Here is a 23433-nt window from a genome sequence, read left to right on the forward strand (position 1 = left end):
ATTTATTTGTGAGACGGAGCATTTTGTGATTCTCCATGCTGGGTGAGACATGGGTTTTCACCTTTTTGAGAGATAAAAAGTTCTGTCTGCTCCTCCTTCTGCTGTGATGCAGCTGTTGTGATTGTTCACAAGCTCTGCTCAGACGAGGGGGGGCATATCATGTGAACAGAGCATGACAGTGTAGCAAGAGTTTGTGTAAGCAGGGCTGCTGTGCATCTCTAAAAAATGTCTGAGAAAGGAAGCCTTGTGCATTTCCTGTTGTAAAAGAAAGCACAGCAGCACAAGATTTAGTTCTACACACTAAACTTCATAAAATGATTTTACCGTCGCCAATGGGGACATGCACTCCTTAAGTTTTTTTTATTTTTTTGGGCCCCAGCACAGGGCTTGTCACATTCATGCAGTTACATCTCTAAACTCACGATTCGATTTTATTATGACTTCTTAGAAATCAATTCAGAGCACCATGGTATCTCAAATTTCCTCATAATTAAAATATTTTGCTACAATTCAGGACAGTTTTAAAAATACACTGAACATACAAATGTGACTGGAGGAACTACTTCCACACTAGTAGCATCTAAACAAAATGTAAAGCTTTTTGGAAAGATGCTGGTAGGCACAATGCAGAACTATACACTACTATACTATGTTCTGTAATCAATTCAATCTATTTTTAACACTGGCAAGCAAATAATTGTAGGTTATGGTTGTCAAACAACATGACTGTCAGAGATTGAGTAGCACAATAGACTCGACACGCATGCACACAAAACAAAGCAACAGAACAAGAAATCAGTGTTTGCACCACTCTTAAAGCTACCCACATACATACCACTGTAACTATGCATGCACACACGAAACAGAACAGGCCAGTCCACACCAACCTTTCAACACTATTGGCAACGTGCAGAAAATGAAAGCTGTCATTTGATTAATGTTCTGTGGAAATATGAATGTGTTCAGACAAATCAGAGGAACAGCAGTCATGTTTTAATTCTGGCAGAAAAAAAAAAAAACACTTTCATTAACAAAGCAGCTTGTATGAACATAAAAAAAAAAAAGACAGAACGTTCTGTTTTCTTTCAGGCAGCCAAAAGATTTTTAACAGAACTTGACAAGAAATAAAGGAATTTTAAAACAAAGAATTATTTTATTGTTTTTCTCGCCGCCTTAGGTTCTTTTCACAAATCACTTTGTAAGATTTTTTCACAAACAGAACCAAAAAACTCGGCTTTTCCCTCTGAAGAGTTTATTGCAAAAGACAGCAGTGTGTATCCACTATGTCTCCAAGCATTGAGAAGAACGTTAAATCATAAAAATACCAAAACATTAACTTCAATAAAATAACATTTTATTGACGTTCTCCCTACAGGTGACTCAACTTGCTCAGGCTGATATGACTCAGATAGACATCAATCAAGGCACAACCCATTCTGTATTTGATTTAAATATAATGTGACTGTTAGGCTTGGCTGTAAGTTCTTGTCTTTCCTTCATAGGCCATGTTTAAAAAAAAAACAAAAAAAAACAACAACATTTGAAAGCATAAATGGTTGCGGGGTTAAATTGATATTCTCTAATTTAAACCCTGTTGTATATATGGTTCTGTAAAGAAATGTTGTTACAATGGTCCTCTATAGCACCAAAAAGGCTTCTGCTATTGTTCCAAGTCAAAGAACCTTATACTTGGTACAAAACAGAAAGCATTTTGTTAAAAGTGGAACACGTTAGAACAGCACTGCTCAAAATAGGCAAGGCCAAAGTTACCATGTAAGGACATTTAATTAAGTCCAGCAGAACTTTGGCCTATTTGCCCTTAGAAAAGTCACTTAATGAGAGAACAAATTTTTATTCAACTTCTTAGTTTTCTTAACAAAAACGATTAAGTACTATTAGTTACTAAACATACTGTACCAATAAGAAGTTACAAAATATTAAAAAAAAAACACTATGACAACCTTGCTATCATTATAAAACACACTGTCATTGTACCAAAGGAAATGATAAACTTACTCATTATAGAAACACTAAGAATAACCATTTTCCACCCTGTCTTTAGTCCAGTGACTTCTCTGTTTTTTGTTACTGTGCCATTATGACTAACATATGTAAATGAGCTCTGTTCTGGTTGGTTGCTTTGAATTGTGCCTCATTGAAAAAGGGTGCAACACTTCCTAGAACTTTAATATGAGTGGGCGGAGCTAAACTGCTGTTGTCTGAACAGGTGGGGGTATGCAAATGAGCTGAAAAACAATGAACACAACATGGGCTGTTTTTGCAGCATTGTTTTCCAAATATGATCATGTGGACTGGGGAGTGAATGGTATATTCTAAAGCTTTAATAATGTTTACACATTACTTCAAACTACATTTTGAAAAAAGCAAGAGAATTTGGTTTTTCATAATATGAGCCCTTCAATAGTTAATTCTTATTATTATTATAATATCTATTATTATAATCTATTCATTTCTTTTTTTTTAATCTTTGAAACTTATTATTTGCTTTGTCTTGTGGTGTAATAATAGCAGGTATCGTTTTAAATTTTTTATTTAGTTTCAACTTTTTTTTTTTTACTGGAATATATCTGGGCAAAAGGTTGTCAAGTAGCTATGTGCGTAAGCGACAGCCACTTGCTTTCGGACGCAGCATGACTCAGCCAGGTATATAAAGCAGAGTGACTCACGCGGCTCACTCTCTCACTCGCTTACCCTTTGATTCTCCCTCTCTGATCTCTGTGGGGTAAGTGGAGAATGTGGTTGTGAAAGAGCAGTGAGCGTTCAGTAGAATATGGCATCGTACACACATCCCTTACTGACAGATTTACTACACCCTAAAATTTCGGTCTGCACTCCTACTGTCACTGCTGCTTTAAACTCTATTTATGCCTGCCTTTCACAGCCAAAGGCCTGCTGTTATATCACAAGCTGTACCATTCTGTACTTCACACCCTTCAAAAGTTTTAGCAGTTGAAAAGTTCTACACACTTAAAAAGATGGTCCTACAAAGGTTCTTTTTATAGAACCATGTTTGATTAAAGGATTCTTTGCATGGTGAAAGGGTTCTTCAGATTTTTGTAAAATTGCTGTAGATGGCTGTATATGGACTGTTTTTGAAAAGGGTTCTATATAGCACCAAAAAGGGTTCTTCTACTGTGACAAGCCAGACATCGTAACAATAGCAGAGCTCTTTCTGGTGCTGTACAGAACCACCTACAGCTCATTCTCCATCAATCTGAAGAACTCTTTCATGATTCAAAGAACGCTTTAATCATGCAAGTCTTCATGGCTCTCTATAGAACCAATTTCTTTCCTAAAGAACCTTTGAAGAACCATCCTTTTTAAGAGTATACCTTACCATACAGGTCTTACATACAGTCACTCTTCAAAAAGACAGTTCTTCAAGGGTTCTTTAGTAAAGACAATGGCTCTATATAGAACCATGAACACTCAAAGAATCATCTGCAAGCTTAAATGGTTCTCTGGATTAGAGAAAGTGTTTCATATGGTTCTATACAGAACCTTTTTGAAAGTGCTTTCACACAGCGCTAAAAAGGATTCTTTTATTGTTACAAGCTTGACATCAAAAAGGTTCAATACAGAACCATTTACAACAAATTCTCCAATCTGAAGAACCATTTCACCATGCAAAGAACCATTTAAGCATGCAAATGGTTCTTTCAGAGTTCATGGATCTATATAGAACCACTGTCTTTACTAAAGAACTTGAATCTTTGTTAAGACTGCATGTTTTAACTTATTTTCTAACTGGAAAAATCAGTTAACACATCCTCTACTGCACAGGTGTGTTTGTAGCAGAGAAATTATTATAATGTACAGCGTAGGGGGTTCTCCAGGACCAGGCTTGGGAACGACTGCTCTACAGGGAACAAACAAACAAATTTATATTTCTGCAAATTGTAGTGCACAATTTTTATTTATTTGCTGAGTTTAACATTGGAAAAAAATAAAACACAAAATATGAATGTGCCATAACTTTTGCACAGGCCACGTTTCATGTTTTAATTTTTTCCCCCAATATGTTAAATTCAGCAAATAAACATTAAAATGTGCAGAAATGTGTGCTCTGCAGAGAATGCATTAACTTATTTTTAGGTCAACAAAATCAACACTTGATTTGACCAGACTTTTGCTTCCAATGAAATATTCAAAACAAACTGCAGTTGCCAAACAAGGCCGCCATGATTACTTGATTAATCTGAATTACTTGAGCAAAAAAACAAAACAACAACAAAAAAAAAAACAACGATTTGAATACCTGATTTAAATATAAATTTACCTCAGTGACAATTTCTATGATAATAATGCATATTTAGAGTCTACAGAAACCATAACGCATTTCCATCCGTATCGTAAGTGATAGAGTATCAGTGAGGGTCTCTGAGGTAGGTGTGGTGGGTTTTTCTCTCGATGATAGGTGGGGGTTGTAGGGGTGGGAGGTGAAACATGATATTGTTACTATTGTTCTTCTGACCTGCTGGCGCAAGCTGATATAACCGAAAATGAGAACATGTTTTGGACATTTTGATGGAAGATTATGGAAAAACTTTAATTTTGTGCCAAACCTTTAAAATTTAAATCATAAAAAAATTCCACAAGTAAAATGTTAAAAATAAAAATGTAAAATATTGTTGCAAATACAAATAATAAGAGTGAATTCTAACTTTCTATTCAAAGATATTCAATCATTCATTTTAACTAGAGGTTTGGGGCCCTTGCTGTCACTTTTTTTTCTATCCACAGATTTTGCAGAGATGTTGTTTTCCGTCTGGAATCTTTCCTTTACTTATGAGTTTTGACATATTTTGTGTATGAGTGGGTCTTTTAATTATTATTATTTGTATTTGAAACATATTTTTTACATTTTGATATTTCATATTTTGGTTTGAATTGAGATTTGTGTTATATTATTTAAAACCTGGGACGTAAAAATGATCTGTCTACTGGTTTGGCCTTTTAATAAAAAAAAATCTAGCCATCCATTTAATCGTCAAAATAACACTTGATCACTAATGTAATCGACAGTGACAGTTGAGTGGTTAGAAGATATTAGAGGTTGGGATGTTTCTGCATATTTTGGCTCGTCTGTGCCTGCGAGGCTAATCAGAGCTGAGCTGCTTCTACAGGCAGTGTTTATTAGAGGAGTTCAGTGGAAGCAGATGCATGCTGTAACTCAAACCTCAGCACTCACTTTCAGCCTTTTGACACCTTATGTTTCCACACACAGGCACTTGCACACTCATGCACACGCACAGAGAGAGAGAGAGCTTTATGTGGAAACCAAATCCAACATGACTAATTATGCTCTCTTTGTATGAAAACATACACTTGACCTGTGATCTTTACGTACTGACAACACTCACAAAATGCACAGAAACCACACTGGAGCATAACTTATAGTGATAATGATAAAATATAGTCATATTGCCAATCCCTAAGAGAGACACAGTGAGACAGAGAGAGACACAGGGACACAGAGAGCCACAAAGAGACAAAAAGGACACAAAAAGTGACACAGGGACAACGAAAGAGACACAGAAGCACAGGGACACAGAGAGAGATGCACAGAGAGGCACCAAGAGACACAGAGAGACATACGCAGTTGCATACAGACACAGGGAGAGCTGCACACAGTTCCCATTTAAACTAAATACCTCAGCAAGCACAGGCTTGGGGTCTCGGGGGTCGTAGAAACAACACTTAATTTTTGCACTGCAACATTAATCATCCTAAAACTGAAGGCAAATCAATGGAGCCCAATAAAAGAGGCATGCAGCATGAAAGAGAGAGATGAGTGTATGTGTGTGCGCGCTATGAAGTGTGAAGACTGCACTCTGTGCACAGTTTATTTCAGGTAGAGAGAGAGAGAGAGACAGAGAGAGAGAAAGAGAGAGAGACAGACAAACAGGTGCAAAACTTCTGGATACAGCTACTTGGCCATAACTTCAAGTCTGAATTATACTGGGTAAATAATTTGACATATTAAGGTCAGATACAAACCTCAGGTTTTTTTGTTTTTGCTTTTAGAAAAAGGGCACAAGCAGCACATACCGCTTCCTACGTTAAGCCAAGTGGTCACATCTATGCAAAGCTGTATATGAATTTATTTCCAACATTGGCACAGTGCAAGTCTGTACAGTAGCTCAAGTGGTTGTAAATCTAAAACTCAATGAGAAATCATATATAACTAAATCAACAGTTAACCTCGTTACAGCCCCATGCAATAAAGACATGTTAAACCTAGTATGTTTTCCTTTTTATTCATAACAACATAGACAAAATAGATACACTATAAGGTCAGAAGTATGTGGACACTTGACCAACACATTTATATGAGGTTGCTGGACATCCTTTCTAAAATCATGGGCATCAATATGGTATTTGTGCCCATTCAGTCAATAGAGCTTTTGTGAGGTCTGGCAATAATGTTGGACAAGAAGGCCTGGCTGACAATAGTTGTGGTAAAGGTAACACTTTCCAGATGTAATGTTTTGTTCTGACAGCAAAGATAGGCAGTTTGAATATAAGCTTATAGTGAATCAGACGCGTACCTGCCACGTTGACCTTCTCTGCGTTGACAGTACTAGGGGCAGGCGTCGCCGTGCCATTAGTCAGGTTGGTGGCCGAACCATTGTAGATAATGATGTCCACTTTGGACTCCAGTTTGGATAGCCTCAGCATGATGTTGTCCAGCAGCACAGCCAGAGTCTTCTTCAGGTCTACACAGAACAGAACCAAGAAGAACGCGAACACATCATCATATGATCCAACACATTCAAATATGTATAAAACTCTGTACCAAGAAATGAATGATTAAAACGATGTTTTGGTTTTATAACCATAAAGCCCAAGTTGTAAACCAACAACCAAAGAGGTTTTCTTTAATATCTCTGGTGGAGGTTACTACACTTTATCTCTGCTGGTCAAGAAAAGAAGTCCATACGTATGTGTATGTGTACATGTATCTGTAGCCACACTGTAGTTAGAGACAACTGGCTTGTTACAATCCAGCGGTTAAATTGCTGGATGCCCCATTATGTAAAAACCTGTTTCTCAAAACCGTTCGATACCAGTCCCAAAGTTAAAAGTACACTTTAAAAGAGTCAAACCAGTTTGTTTCACAAACAAAGGGCATTTTCAGTTTAGTCACTTTTTAAGTGACCTACTTTCAAAATTTTGTGAAAAGTAATTTGGAGTGAGTTACAAAAAGCCAACAACTGGGGTTGAAATGTATTAATTTATATTTCTAAATATATTTTTGTAAATTAAATATTAAAACATTTTTAGCACAATTATAGAAACACCATAAACAGTCTATAGTCAAGTAACTAACCAGATAGAGGTCATTATGCCATTCTCTTAACTTCTCAAATCGGTCCTCAGAGTCAACATGTTTTCTTTATCTCTATGCTTTGCAAGGTGGGTTGGAGCAAAATTGTGGACCCTCAAGGGGTCCTTGAGGATTGTTTTGAGAACCACTGTCTTAATGAATCATCTTTATTTTTATCTTAACTTACTTTTAACAGTTGTTTGATTTTCATCCAGTTTATTTTGACAAACACCAAACAGAAAAATATTTGCTCATAGCCTGTATCTAGAACATGTAAAATGAAAGTATCATGATGTCATAGTTCTTTGTCATCATACACCTTTAGATCAGGATATTCAGGGGATCTTTAATAAGAATATTAATTAAAAGACTCACAGACCTAAAAGTCCTAAAATGAATAATGCCATGGTTTTAGTATTACTGAGGCAAATTACAGATACCAAAACCGTGCATCCAACAGCCGTGGCATCCTCCTCTCAAATCACCCAGTACAGACATGTCCATTCTGAAATGAGCCCTGACATTACACCAGCTTCTAAATAATCCTCCCTGTGAAGGGTCACGTGAGCTCCTGAGCTGGAAGGAGATTAATCAAAACACCAGCCATTTTTGACCTCATTCTGATGGGACCATCGATTAGGACACTACAGGTAATACATTAAGTCTATAAAGTGTACAGCACGGCTCTAGAGTTTGATACGGGTGAGAGACAGAGACAGACAGAGAGAGAGAGAGAGAAAGAGGCAAACACACAGAGAAAGAAAATCAGGTTAAATGTAATTATAATGCTGAGAACAAATAACACACACCACACTCCTCAAAGACCATTGTACAAAACGACAAGAAAACAAACCACTCAACACCTCATGTCACACCTTATCATGCCAATGACTGGCAGCACCTACAGCAATTCTTCCAAGCAGGGGAGAGGGAGAGGGAGGGAGAGAGAAAGACAGAGACCCTGGCTAAGAAATCCCAACAGTTGTTAGCTCTTGGAGTGCATCAGGGGTCAGTACTGAGCCTGATTAAAAAGCTTGAAGAGCAAAAAGAAACCAACAATAGCTACAATATTGAGAATTCTTCTTAACCTTGACTAAGAAATCCACACAATCGTTTCATCTTCAGCTCTGAGTGCATCAAGGGTCAACGCTAAGGCAGAATAAACCGCTTGAAAAGCAGAAGAAAACCAACAGAAACATTGATTCGATTGTGGAAAGTGGATGCAGAAGATGAAATGGCCTGAAACTGTAAGGGTGGGCGCATATCTGATAAGACGTCAAACACAGATGTACACTGCCTGTCAAATGTTGGGGGACGTCTTTTTAGATTAGATTTAGATGGCCATTCCAGAACACAAATCGACCCTGACAATTTTAATTTTCCATAACAAGCAGAAACTGCCATTTATGGCTACTGTAAAAGAGCCTAACAAAACAAGGAATGATCCATAACTAGCAGTGTTTGCCTTTAATGAACTATTTTGTCCAGAGTCTAGACAAGTCCCAGTCATCATTAGTTCGATCTGGATTTGGTACAGTTTCATTTTGATACAGAAAAGAGCGATCTGACTGGCAGGGCAAACCCACACAAATGGAAAAAAAACGTATACAGTAAATATCACGTCTGCCCAAATCTCTCCATTCTTGATTTGCTAGAAGAAAATGAGCGACTATATGAAACACACACCCCCCACTGCCAGTTTGTGCCTGTCCACGTGACCTGAAAAACGAGGCTAATCTCAGTCGGAATCACTCAAGCTTAATTCTTAACCTGGCAAACACAGCCAAACTCAAAAAATACCTGCTGTGGATTTTTTTGCAAATATTTGATCAGGTCTAGTTATTATCCTGAGTCAACGGTATAAATGTGGTTGACAGCTGCATTTATGCCGCAGGGAGCAAAATTGTACCATGAAATTACATCCATCCATCCATCCATCTTACTCACTCTCTCTCTCTCTCTCTCCCCCATCTCCATCTCATATAGTCTAAATCCTGTGGGATTTTCTCCAAACGAGATGGCCAGATGGGAGAGATGCGCTATAATCCATATTTCTATGTCACAGGTTGCTGACGATATCATCACCGCATCATCGTTTCAAAATCCTTCAGCATAAACCCATCAGTAGCATGAGAGAGAGAGAGAGAGAGAGAGAGTGGGGAGAGATGAAGCTACATTGTTTCAGTGAGAGAAACCTGACAACATGAATATACCAAGAAGAATATTCATTTAAATAACAATGTGACGAAAAAAAAAGCAAAAAATAAAGAAAGCTTGAATTTGCAAGTAAAAATTAAGAAGCATTTATATTTTTATGCAGTCGTTCACTATTGATTATGCTGGTGACTGCCTTTTTAAAAAAAGAACAACAAAAAAAACCTTCAGTTATAGAAGTCTTCAGCTGTGCAGGGCCTTTAGAATGCGGCACGTTTTTAATATGAGACAGGTCAGCCTAGCAACCACACTCTGATTATGCAGCCATGCTGTTAATGTGCCACATTCTACACTTGTTACAGCATGTTGTCATGTTGATAAGCATGGACGTCCCTGAAAAAGACGGCGCCTAAAAGGCAGCATATGTTGCTCCAAGATGTGTATACATTAGTATAAGGGGGCTTTCACAGTTGTGAACGTTTTCCACTTACACATCCCCATACCATGACCAGACCCTGACTTTTAGACTTTATGCTGGCAACAATCTAAATAGCGGTCTGAGGGATTAAAGGTCTTGGGCATTCATTTGTGGGTTTTAAACTTACCCTTCACACACAGATATTCCTCAAGATTCCCTGAATCTTTTTATGATAATTTGCACTGAGGAGGGTGAAATAACCAAGATCCTTGCATCTGCTCAGTGAGGAACATTGGGCCTCATTCACCAATTTCAGAAATTTCTTAAAACCAAATTTTTCAAAATCTTGGGAAGATACTGGTGAATGAGGCCCATAGTAGGATTATTTGCTGATGCATTTTTTGCCAAGTTGTGAGCCTCAACCCATCCAAGGGTTATCTCCGTTTATACCCAAGCATGATTGCATCACCTGTTGAAGATTTTTTTTTTGAACATTTCACAACATTCCTGTCTTATACTGCCCCGTCCAAACTTTTTTGGAATGTGTTGCAGGTAATAAAAAACAATGAAGCTGATAAGGTTAAGTGTCACACTCTCTTTCTCATTTTATACCATCTGAACAGTGGTGGACAGTAACGAAGTAAAAGTAATTTGTTACTAGGGGAAAAAAACGATTCTTAGATGCATCGCGACGCGGATGTGGATGATTCTGAATCGATTCACAAATGTCAAAAATCGATTTTCTAAATATTTAATTTATAACGTAATGTTGACGGAACGCAAAAGGCGGAACTTGGAAGTGCGGAAGTGCAGCGCCCGGACAGTCTGTGGCGGCACATAACAAAAACCGACCGGCTCCCTCTGCATTAAAGCCAGGTTAGGTCAGGAGTCACAACACGAATGATAACATTTTGTCCTTTCAACAAAAATCAAACCACCTTGGGACCGGCAACATTTAATGTCCAGTATGTCGCAGTATGTGCTGATGTTCTAGTATAGGCTAAACAATATAAACGAAAATGCAGATTTACTTCGCTCTGCTTTAAGCTTTAGCTGTAGCCGCTTTCCTCCCATCTCCGCCAGAAAACTTTTCCTCAGAAGTTGATCAGTTAAATGTCTCTCAACGTTCGACTGTTTTACGAGGCTGAAGTCGCTTCTTATTCGAATTTACCCGTTCCACCATAAATTCTAACTGAGGCGCCAAATGTTAATACGGCACCATTTAAGGTGGAACGGGAGAATTCGAAAGAGAAGCTGACTTCATCTTCGCCATCTTTTAGAGAGAGACAGTCTCTCCTTGCAGATTTAACGTACCAGGAAACCAACTGCGCTGCTTATAAATGCGAATAACGCATGCTAGGTGACCTGCAGTCTGTACACCGCTATGTTACGCGCTATGTTACACACGTCCCGTCTCAAAGATACTTTACTGACACAGCGACCCCCCTGTCTCTACAACGAGACCAAAACCGAAGTTATAAAATCACTAAAGAAAACGGGTAGAATAGCTGTAACATGTGCTGCGTGGACATCCATCACCACTGGATCTTATTTCACCGTAACTGCGCATTTTATCGCAGATGAGTGGCAGCAGCGTCTCATGCTCCAAACAAGAGCGCTGAATGAGAGCCTTCTAGTTCACTTGCCACATCACTTCCATTTGATTTATTAAAAAAGATATTGGAAGTAAATTCATTATGGATCATTGCAAATACTTTGCTTTAGAAGTACCAAGTCACTATAAATAACAATAACACCGAGTTACTTAGTCACTTTAAAATGTATATTGTCTCTATATTGTGTGTATATTTTATGTATATTTAATATATTTCAGTTAGTTTTTCTTGTATTTTTATTTTTACTTATTTACTTTCTGTAGAGTGATTAGCTGAGCCTCACCACAAGCATTTCAATGCATAAATGTCCTGACGTTGTGCAAGTGACAAATAAACTTGAAACTTGAACTCGAAACTTGAGCTCACACAGTGAGAAAATATAAATGCTATATAGAAAAAAAAGATGCATCGATAATCATTTTATAATCGCATCGCAGCCCTCTGAATCATAATCGAATCAAATCGTGAGGTGCCTAGAGATTCCCACCCCTATTTGTTACTTTACTTAAGTACTTTTTTGTGTATCTGTACCTTACTGAAGTATTTCCATTTTGGGCGACTTTTTTACTTTTACTCTACTACATTTCAAAGTCAAATATCTTATGTTTTACTCCACTACATTATGCGAAATCTGTCGTTCCTTTTGGTTTATGTGTGTATAAAAACGTAACATGTCAAAACGCAAGAAGCGTGAAGCAAAAACACCAATCAGGGCACAGCACACACTTAGTTTTGAGCTTGTTTTGACCTGTTGGACATACCAACCCAGTACAAGCATACGGTTCAACATCAGTGCAGCAGCATAAACTTTTGGGAGTGTCTATTCCAACATAAATGATGGAAGAAACTCCTGACTCTAACCTAACTTTGTGTAAACAGACCACGATAAAGAAATATGTACACATATGCAGTTGTGACTGACCTGTCTTTTTTCTGAATTTATACAAACACTTTCATTTTATAGTAAATTTGTTTTTGCTAGTTTACGAACAAAAACAGAGTCATAATTAATCTTTTAGTACTTTTACTTTTGATACTTTAGTACATTTGAAGGCAAATACTTTTGTACTTTTACTCAAGTGGAGGTCTAAAGGGAGGACTTCTACGTTTACTGGAGTAATATTTAACCTTGGGTATCTCTACTTTAACCTCAAGTACATGATTTGTGCACTTCGTCTACCACTGCATTTGAATGAGCAACTAATGATATGCAGCATGTGTTTTAATATTGGTATTTTAGTCATGCAGAAGGTGCATGCTCCATAGTGACATCTGTAACCACAGTGGAAATTCACTAACACAGAAGTAGAACAGCTATATTAACCCCCCCAGCACAACACGCCTCTAGTAAAGAACAGCACACTGGTGTCGCATGGGCTTTGGTTACGGTCTGCAGGTGGTGGGGTGGAGCTGAGGAGTACTTCAGGGGGTTTCTTCCAAAATCATGACAGTATGATGTCATAAATGGTTATGTGTATGTGTTTTTGCTTTTTTTCCCATCTTTTCTAATGTGGTTATTAATATTGTTACTGGTGTATTGCAGTTGCTGTGTGATAACTGCCAGTGGAGCATATGGAAACTTTGTGATTGGCTGAAGTAGATGATTGGCCCTTGCTGATGCGTTCATTTGTATTTTTGGGCAGGGGCACTGTTAAAGAAGTTAAATGAACACCTCTTTTTGAGCATTTTGTTGAACTCCAGTTCAGTGTGATTTTTTTTTCTTTAGTAGACTGGATTAAACAAAGCTGTTCTACCACAATGTGACAAAGCATTAAATAACCTTCTAGCGTTTTACGGTCAAATATAGGTCAAAGTGGCCTTACAAATGTACAGCTTTTTGTTTTTTATTTGCATTGCACATACTGTCCCAACTTTTCTGGATGCAGGTTTGTGCTTTAAACTGAGAAACCTTTAAAACCCTTAATATCAAAAACTATAAAAGCAATATGCAGCACAAAAATGCATAAAAATGGGTGTTTTAATCAGGCTGTACTGCAATAGAGAGCAGTAGGAGAATTTAAAATATGCACCATCATCATTGCAAACTGTCAACTAATCATTGCTGATTCATAGAAGTCATTTTAATTAAGGATTCTTTTAAAAAATTAGCAATCAAGTTAAATCGAGTAACTGTGACAGCTCTAGTATTTACACAGGTGCATTTCCAGCAACAGACTCTTCAGGCACTGTACAGTAATCAGTAATGCCACGAAGGAGAATGATGTCATTTCCCTTTACAGAAAACAGAAGCAAGAAAAAAAGCCTTACAGGAAAATTACCATTTAGATGTTTACTGTCATCTGACCAAACCTCTCAGCCAGGTGCATTCAGTGTTTTGAGGCTGTTTTCTCAGAAAGGGTGGCCAGTGTGGCATGAAAATGATATAATAAATGGCCTAAAATCAGATAACACAACAAAAACATTCATCCTGAAAGCATAAGAACCTGCCCAAACAACACTGCTATTGTAGGATGATGTGTGTTGATTGGTATCACAATTCAGACACTTCAGCACAGTTCCACATTACATTTACATTTACAGCATTAAGCAGACGCTCTTATCCAGAGCGACTTACAAAAAGTGCTTTGTCTATCCAGAGAAAGTATCTTAAAACCTAATGTACTTAAATGTAATTTAATGTATTTTATGTTATTTAATGTACTTAAAAAGTACATTAAAACCTATGACACTGGCAGCGCTGACTGAGATGACTTCTGATATTTATTTTACACTATTTTTGAAAAAATAATTCCACATAAATAAACACACAGACTTTTAACAAAATTCTACTGGTTCCTTAAACTGATAACGTGGAATTGGGAGAATAACATACTGGTGTTCTTTCCAGTGGGCATTTCACATTTATCCAGATAACTTAAGCCCAAAGTCAAGTCCTTGCAACAGGAGAAGGGATTAGGAACATTCCCATTGCGCAAAACGGACAGTTGAGAAATCCTGCCTTGTGAAATACCCACGTGGGGTTTGTCTCACGAAGCTGGATCTCTCGCTTAGCCAACTAACCTTAATCTTAGATCAGGCTAACCCTGCCTAATGCCTAACCTGCTCCTGGGGAAGTTAAGTCCGGGATAACGGATTGTAAACAGCTCTTGGAACGATCTAAGCTGAATTTCTGACCAGGGACGACCTACTGATGGAGGTATAAACTTCAGTTCTTTTTGGGTCAAGTTTTTGTTAATATTTTTTTTTTGTATGAACTGCTGCAAGCCACCAGATACTTAACTGTTTTAGTACACGTGCAATTAACAGACTAAAAGAAGGATAGCCAATCTCATCGAAAACACCACTTTTCAGAGGAGGAACAAGAGATCGTACATAAATATGAAAAGTATAAAGCAATTACAATAACGGCAAAAACGCCACTGTTAACAGAGTGGCAGAGACGATGTGTTGCTTTTTCCTATTACAGTAACTATAATTTCTTGTTCCGGAAAAAATAAGAAGCTAGACTCTGTTTCCATATGATGATATATTATCACCATCATGATACACCACAATATGCTGTTCTGAGCATCATCTGGATGTTTAATTAGATTTAGCTCAGTGTAGTGTGTGAAATAAAAAACTGTATTCATTTTTCAATAGTATTTTGAAATGTAGCACTACTGAACTTTTTTGTCTTTTCCAACTTAGCAAGCTCAGAAAAATTAAATATCATGATTACACATCATTTATTGTGAAAATTTCTATCTGTGATATTAAATTTTTGGCATATTGTCCACCGCCACTTTCACGTGTACAGGGATCAATCTTAGCTTGAGTATCTGAATTAACAAAGATGAAAAATAAGTGAACTGCATTTATAAGATTTTGCAAGCTTAAACTTAGTCATGAACCCTGCTTATAGAGACAGGCCCAGGTCTTGCCATTGTGTAAGCAAACAAATCATCATCTACCTACACAGGCACCGGGGGATGCTACTTTGTAAAATCAAGGTTCTTTCACAGCAGCAACAATATACAGTTTCAGTAACTTGACATTATTTTTGCTAACAGCAGCAGGTTGACCCCAAAACTCCTACGTGATCTGCCCCATGCAGGGCCGACAGTATTAAGACTACCCACAGAGGGTCTAGGATCGCGTATCCTTTCATACAGAACTGAAAAGACTGGTACTCCTCCTCGGAGATATTTGATACACTGCATGGGCTTTGCCCTTAAAAGGCTGAGAATGGAGGAGTGCAGCTAGTATTTCCAATGTCATGGTGACCTATACCTTGGTCTTTCATCCTCTATTTCTCTGTCTCTCACTGTAATTGATCTTTTGCTTTTCGATCTATTAAGTGTCCTGGCTCTCTCTGCTTTGTAAGAGATGCCCTCATCAACCACATTAATGCTTGCCATGTGGTAACAGCTCTGTTACATTTATCTTTCCCAAAACAGTGATTTACAGAGGTTTAGCCAGCTTTCACTGTGTCTCTATCCAATTAAGAACACATTACATTTTTTGTAAGCCTTGAAGTAAAACAGCAAACACCTCAACCTCTCAGAAATCTGTGCATCACTCTGCCTATGGCTGCCATATTAATACTTGCTGTGCTTTGAAGCCTGAGAGAGTTTTCACACTTGACTGGAATACTTGGGCCTGAGTATGAAAATTCAAGATATTAATATTGGTAACTTGGGATGACCTGTATGGAGTTCATTTTGTGCCAAAAGTTTCAAGTAAAATTTTAAATCTGCAAAAAAAGTTAAATAGCAAATACAAACAATGAGAGTTAAATCACAATTAATTTTTCAAAAAGCTTTCTATTAATTTTCAATCATTCTATTATAAATTTACTAGTCATTTTGCCAGTTATTTCATTTCTTTCTATTTGCTCACTAGTTTGGTTAGCCTAAATCAGATTGTTGATTAGCTGAGCCGTTTAAAATATCAGTTACCAGACCGAGGAGAAAATGCAAAGCTACAGTTAGCTTGCTACTTGACGCATATAAGCAGTCCGCCCACATTTTACAGTTGAAGTCGTAAATTTACATACACTTAGGCTGAACTGTATTTTTCCCCTCCACAGATTCCATGTCAACAAACTATAGTTGAAGAAATCAGCCATCAGAAAACGGACTGTGGACCTCCACTAGTCTGGTACTTCCTTGGGAGCCCAAACACTTTTTTTTTTTTTGATATATTTTTCCCCAATTTTCTACCCCATTTTAGTCGTATCCAATTCCACCCACTAGTTAGGACTCCCCCCCATCACACAATACCACCGCCGTTCATGCAATGTGGAGGGAAAGGAAAGTACCAACTGCCAGTTCTGTTACGCCAGCCAACAGATGCCTGCGCTGACTAGCATCACGCTGAGTGATTGGGGGAAAGGGGAGGGCATCCTACACAGCCAGAGAGCGAGGCCAATTGTGCTCTCTTGGGCTGTAGCTGTAGCATCACCAGGGATCAAACTCGCGACCTCCTGATGATAGGGTCACCGCTGAAGACGACTGCACCACTTCGGAGCCCGAGAACATGCGTGTTTACACACCATGGGACCACACAGCCATCGTACTATTCAGGAGGAAGATGCATTCTGTCTCCTAGGGAACGTACTTCGGTGCAAAAAATACAAATCAATCCAAGAACAACAGCAAACAACATTGTGAAGGTGCTGGAGGAAACAGGTACAAAAGTATCTATATCAACAGTAAAACGTCCTAAATCAACATGACCTGAAAGAGTGCTCAGCAAGGAACAAGCCTCTTCTCCAAAACTGTCACACAAAAGCCAGGTTACAGTTTGCAACTACACATGAGGACAAAGATCTTACTTTTCAGAGAATTGTTCCCTGGTGTGATGAAACCAAAATGAAACTGTTCAGCCATAATGACCATCGTCACATATGACGGAAAAAGGGGAGGTTTGAAAGCCAAAGAACACCATCCTAACCATGACACATGAGGGTGGCAGCATCATGTTGTGGGGGTGCTTTGCTGCAGAAAAGACTGGTGCCCTTCACAAAATAGATGGCATTATGAGGAAGGACAATTATTTAGAGATATCGAAGCAACAATAACTCTCAAGAGCTGAACTCTCAAGAGATCAGCCAGGAAGTTAAAGCTTAGGTGCAAATGGGTCATCCAAATGGATGCTGACCCCAAGCATACTTTCAAAGTTGTTCCAGAATGGCTTAAGGACAACAAAGGTAAGGTTACGGAGTGGCCATCACAAAGCTCTGACCTCAATCCCATAGAGAATTTCTGGGCAGGACTGAAAAAGCATGTGCCAGCAAGGAGGCCTACAAACCTGACTCAGTTACACCAGTTCTGTCAGGAGGAATGGGCCAAAATTCCAGCAACGTATTGTGAGACGCTTGTGGAAGGCTACCTGAAATGTTTGACCCAAGTTAAACAATGTAAAGGCAATGCTACCAAACACTAATCATGTGTTTGTAAACGTCTGAGCCACTGGGAATGTGACATAAGAAATAAAAGCTGAAACAAATCACTGTCTCCAATATTACTCTGACATTTCAAATTCTTAAAATATAGTAGTGATCCTAACTGACCTAAGGGAGGGAATGTGTACTAGGATAGTGAAAAACTGAGTTTAAATAAATGTGGCTAAAGTGTATGTAAACTTATGACTTCAACTGTACATGCCAGTGTATATCAGAACATGGATAGTGCAAAGACATACTCAATACATGATATTAAATCCATTCACTTATGCCCAGATTGGCATATGTGGATACTTTAGATCAGATCAGAACAGTCCTACTGGTAACTGACACCACTAGTTCCATTTCAGTTCAAGGCAGGGGTGGATGATACGGCAAAAATATAATGTCACGAAATTTGAAGACAATTTCATGGCATGCATTATGATATTAAACCTCAAAAAAACTGAATACGTTGGAACAGACAAAATGGAAGTAGTGCCACAAAATAATAATAATAATAATAATAATAATAAATATGTAATTTTTTTCTGTTTCACAAACTGCACTGCGCTAAATCCAATTAAACTGGCCTAATTATGCTCACTTTGTAATGAAACATGTAGTCAGTATTCTAAAAGGACTGACGATATCCAACGATCTGCTCACAAAAGTATATTGTAGCCTAATTTATCACGATAATGACAAAATATCATCATATTGCCAACCACAAACTGCAGTTTGCCCTCTTGTTGACATCTTACATTTGAGAATAAATATGGATAATAACAGATCAGATAAAATAAACCGCTTATCAAGCCCCTTCTTGACAGCCCTCCGCTTTTACTAGCAGTTTTAAAAGGTATACGAGAGGCACGGTCTCAAGAGAAATTGCAGTCAGAATCTTCATTAGAAAGAGATTTTTTTTCATGCCATTTCTGTGAGCTGATTGGAAACGACATTTAAAGTCTGTCGTGCTCCTGCAAGTCGTTAACATTTCAGCACATTCTGTAAAGGAGACCTTTTTCTCGGCTACTTAAACTATTTACAGCCTTCTGCATCCAAGTCCCCTGGGAACCCTGAAATGTAGTTCTCTGTGCTTTCCCTGCTCAGATACAAGAGATTTAATGCATTACCTGACTGTCTTGCCCGTCGTGAGTTGAATAAAGTGTGCTAGAGCAGGGAAGGCTCTAATCTGTGAAGCGCATTGGATTCAGAAGCACTGATCTACAGGACAAAGGACTTGCGCCAATGGTATCGCTTCAGAGGCTCAAAGAGAACCAGAATCCTTGCCAGCCGAGATGGAGCTCCACAGATCCCAGATAAAGTGCAGACAGCCATCTCCTCTAACTTTGAAAAACAAAATCAAACAAGCTGCTCGATGACAGCACAGATCATGAGGAAAATGCAAAGAGAGACCCCAGCTCCTGGTGCAGAGCAGGGGTCCACATGATATTTTTACATAGTGTATGAGAGATTAAGTTCATTTTCGTCTGGGGAAATGCTCTTAGTCACTAATTGATATAGTCTTTAGTGGCCTATAATCTATTAGTTTTATCTAACATCACATTATGAATGACTGTAGCGGTCTGCAGTCTGCCAGAGGTATCTGCCAGGCGTTTTCAGACACAATCACTAAACATAGCACTTTTATGAGCCTGTGTTGTTAATGATTTTTATGTTGCAAAATAAAACCCTCTCATTCTGGCTGACCTAAGGGCATGTTGCTTTTATTTAGCAAAGGCAAGCATGCTAAAGCTTCAGCTTTGAGATGTTCAAAGACGCTGTGTGTAAAGGGGATGAGTTACTAAAGCAAGGTTTTGGTCTCCATAATTTCAATGGATTTTTCTAAGTCAATTTTAATATTAATACTGAACATTTATTAATTTTTTGCACCAGTTTTCCTACCACTTTAGTCATAATCCCACTAGCTGTCTAGGTCTCCTTTTCACACAATGCTTCTAAACTTGCAAGGTGGTGGCTAGTACAAGTTTCCTCTGAGAAGCATAGAGTGCCACTACATCTTTTCGAACTGCCACTAATGCAGCATCACTGGACAGTTTGACATGCATGGAAGAGAATCCTAACTGCCAATTCTGTTATGGCAGATACAAAAATGCATGCATAGGCTAGCACTGCAAACTCTCAAGCTCCCCAAGACGGGGTGAACGCTCGGATGGTTGGGCAACTCGGGAGCAAATATTTGTTTACTTTCATTAAAAAGAGAGAAAAAAAGACAAAATAATCTAATCAAATTCAGCCATTATGATACTAACTGTAGGGATGTATATAGGTACTCACAGGTACTTAAGCCTTTTAGGAGCCAGTTCTTGAATTCTGCAATCACTTGAATGCTGCATCACCACAGAAAGTCAAGGAGAAAATATGTTTATGTTTAATAAGTTCATGTTTAAGATTAAGTGAGTATATTACACTTTGCTACTACAAAACATGAGTGCCTTAACCTAAAACTCCACAGAACCATCGGAGGGTTGTAATAAATCACAGAACTTAAGAGGTTAACTTGACTGCGTTGCCAAAGACACGTTGTTAAGGGTGTGACTGGGAAGACAGAGGTAATGCAGCTTTAGCTGGCTAAAAATGCAATAGCTGGCATTAGATAGAACTAAAAATAAAGACACGGAGTTTCATTCCAAAATGCTGTACATTCATGTGTAACAATTTTAGATATTAGAAGTGACAGCTGATGTATAATGGAATACATTTTTTTATTTCTCGTAATCATCATACAGCACTATTTTTTGGATGTGTATAACCCACTCACGATGTGAGCTGTTAAATAAAAATTCTTGAAAGTGGTGTACAATGTACTTCAGAGCGAAATCCCTGACACTTCTCAGCCCCTTGACAAACACAATGTTAGCACATCATTCAATGAGAAGAAAAACCTTCATGTAGAAACCCTGATGCACTGGTTAGCTGTGGCGGTGGCAGCCTCCATTACTGAAGCTTTAAACTACACAAATTCATTCCAGCTTAATCTGCATTGCACAAAAGATTCCTCTTGTTTATTCTGAATAAAAAGTCTTGTTTTTAAATTTACATAAGTTTTCTTAAATTTTAGCCATCCCTAAAGGTCACCCTGTTTGTAAAATGTTAATATCAGCTGAGGCTTAGCTGACGTTCCTCACAGCTGCCTTTTTATTAACTCTTACGCTTACTTGAATGAATGCGAATCCCTACTGCATGAAACTTGAACAACTTGAACTTGTCTGTCCTAGAGAGTCTACCTAGTCAAAGGTGAGGTGTATACCAAGAGGTTCAAACTTACTTCCTCTAAATGTCTTCTTCCAGCCATAAATACATAAAGAGGGTGTTTTTAATTGGTCGGACTGTGTTAAGTAAAACACGGCAGAAAATGACAGGCATACTTCACAGAAAGAAAGAAGATATGATCTCAGAGGAGCGAGAATACAAAGGTCAGGTTAATTTGCATACACATTACCTGTCTGATTTTCTTATCCGACATAGAATTTGGTTTGTGCAGTTTGAATCTTTGCACATCGCATTAACACACAAAGCAGCTAGGTGAATGATAAGTATGGAGCGTGAGGTGGAGAAAATGATTCATAATTACATTTCTCTCAGCACCCAGTTACACCAGAAATGACAAATTGCAGAGCACCCCTTTATTAATGAGACACAGATCAGGTGTCATTACTGCTTCATTGTCTTCATGTGCCATTAAAGACTGTGCATCACACCTGCTCTTTCAGCTGAATCCATGTATTGTATTGTATTTTTGGAGCTTCATGCATGCTACTGTTGCTGTAAGATTCCTCATCTGTAAAACTTTCCGATCTTAAGAGCCCAGTGAGTGTGATTATTATAGTTTTGACTACAATGCCATCGTAGTTGTGTCCACATCTTTACCTTATCATTAGTGAAGACCTCTGTCACATCCTATTGTGCAGTAATGTTGATAGTGCTGTCATCACTCTTCTATTTGACACAAGGCCCAAGCTCTGAAGTTGTTGGGCTGCTACTATCGAATATTCTACCGATTTTATCTCAAATATTCCACAACATCCTGAGCTTTACTGACTGTGAGTTTCACTTTAAATTATTCTTTTGTTATCTTTATTGTTATTATTAGTTATTATGATTACTACTGCTACTAGTGTTATTTCTATTATTACTATAAATATTATTAGTAGTAGTAGTAGTAGCAGTATTTTTTACTTCTTAATGAAATTCCAAAAACTAGAAAATAATAGAAAAGCATCACTGAAAACCAACTGCAGCAATAGCAGTACAAATGCGATTCTGAGGGACCATGCACAATCTGGCAACCCTGACCAGGTTGGTAGGACTGTTCGAACGAGATAAGCGACCCAGAAAAACAGAGGAAACAGCGTCTTTAACCACATAGTCTTACAAACTGAAAATTGGTCAACCCATGTCAGTGAGTGAGGGGGTAACCATAGTTTTGATTCTATATGACCACATTTTTAACTGCTCAAAAAATACTGCACCAGGAAAAGCATTTGCAAAACACATTTTTATAAAGGTTTATGCATCAGCACTTACAGACATCAGCATCGGCCCACAATTCCTTTACTGGTGCAACTCTAATTTAAATACTTTTAAATCAACTAATATCATAAGGTTTGCATCTAACGAGATTTTGGGGGACAATGCCCTGAAAACATGGTGGAAAGTGTGACACTACAACAGGCTGTGGCAGCTACAGATGCCCTACGTATGCAAAGAACAGAACTCCATTAAATGCAAAGAATTTTAAACCTTCAGGCCTGCTGAGCAGGTAATGCCAGTTTCCTTTAGGCTATTTCTTAAAACCATCTAAGGTAACGCACCTAAATCACAGTCCTGAGAGTTTCATTTTAACCCACTCATTTTATCTAAAGCTAGAATAGTTATATTAGCGTTTGCTCTGAAAAGTAGCAAACTGGTTTACTCTCTTTCTGAGATGCGGGCTTTGGCGTGCTGGGTTAAAGTTACCATATCAATGCAGTCAAGCTTGCTGGATCTAGACTAACATTACTCTTGAAAGCACAGCAACATCCACGAGGGGAACACTCTACACTCCTGACATTTCCCTTGACGAGCACGGCTCCTGATCAAAGCCAGGCCCCAACACAAAAAAAGTGATGACGGCTCGTGTGACGCACGTTAATCCACCTGTGATGAACAGCTTGTGCAGATCCATAGATGAATGAAGCTACTGTGTGGAGTAGGTACAGTTAGGGGTGGGCAATAAGATGATAGTTGCATCCCAAAGACTAGGCTGCAGCTGAGAAAGGTAGGTCCTCAGTAGCTCAAGGCGCCTAACTTGTGTTTCATAATGCAAAATGGAACGGTCTACTAAGGCCACTTTGTCATGTCGTTGTCAAGGAAAAAAAAAAACTGATGAAGAAAACGCGAAAAAAGCTGATGAAATTATGCAAATGAAAGTAATCTGGCAAGCAAAACATTAATTTTTTTGGCAATTCAATACTTTTCAACAAGCTAAAGTCTGTTCAAC

The 23433-nt window shown here is 38.2% G+C and overlaps 1 protein-coding gene across 1 annotated transcript in view; it reads right to left on the reverse strand.

Annotated features, from left to right (window-relative positions):
• The window catches only part of mgat5 (alpha-1,6-mannosylglycoprotein 6-beta-N-acetylglucosaminyltransferase), a 147029-nt gene that overhangs the window by 95685 nt on the left and 27911 nt on the right, over positions 1 to 23433 (reverse strand). The window contains exon 3 of the mRNA XM_036561089.1: positions 6573 to 6740. Within this exon, the coding sequence (XP_036416982.1) occupies positions 6573 to 6740 (168 nt within the window). The remainder of the gene's footprint in view (positions 1 to 6572; positions 6741 to 23433) is intronic.

Source organism: Colossoma macropomum, unplaced genomic scaffold, assembly GCF_904425465.1.
Source record: "Colossoma macropomum unplaced genomic scaffold, Colossoma_macropomum, whole genome shotgun sequence".
Lineage (NCBI taxonomy): Eukaryota > Metazoa > Chordata > Actinopteri > Characiformes > Serrasalmidae > Colossoma > Colossoma macropomum.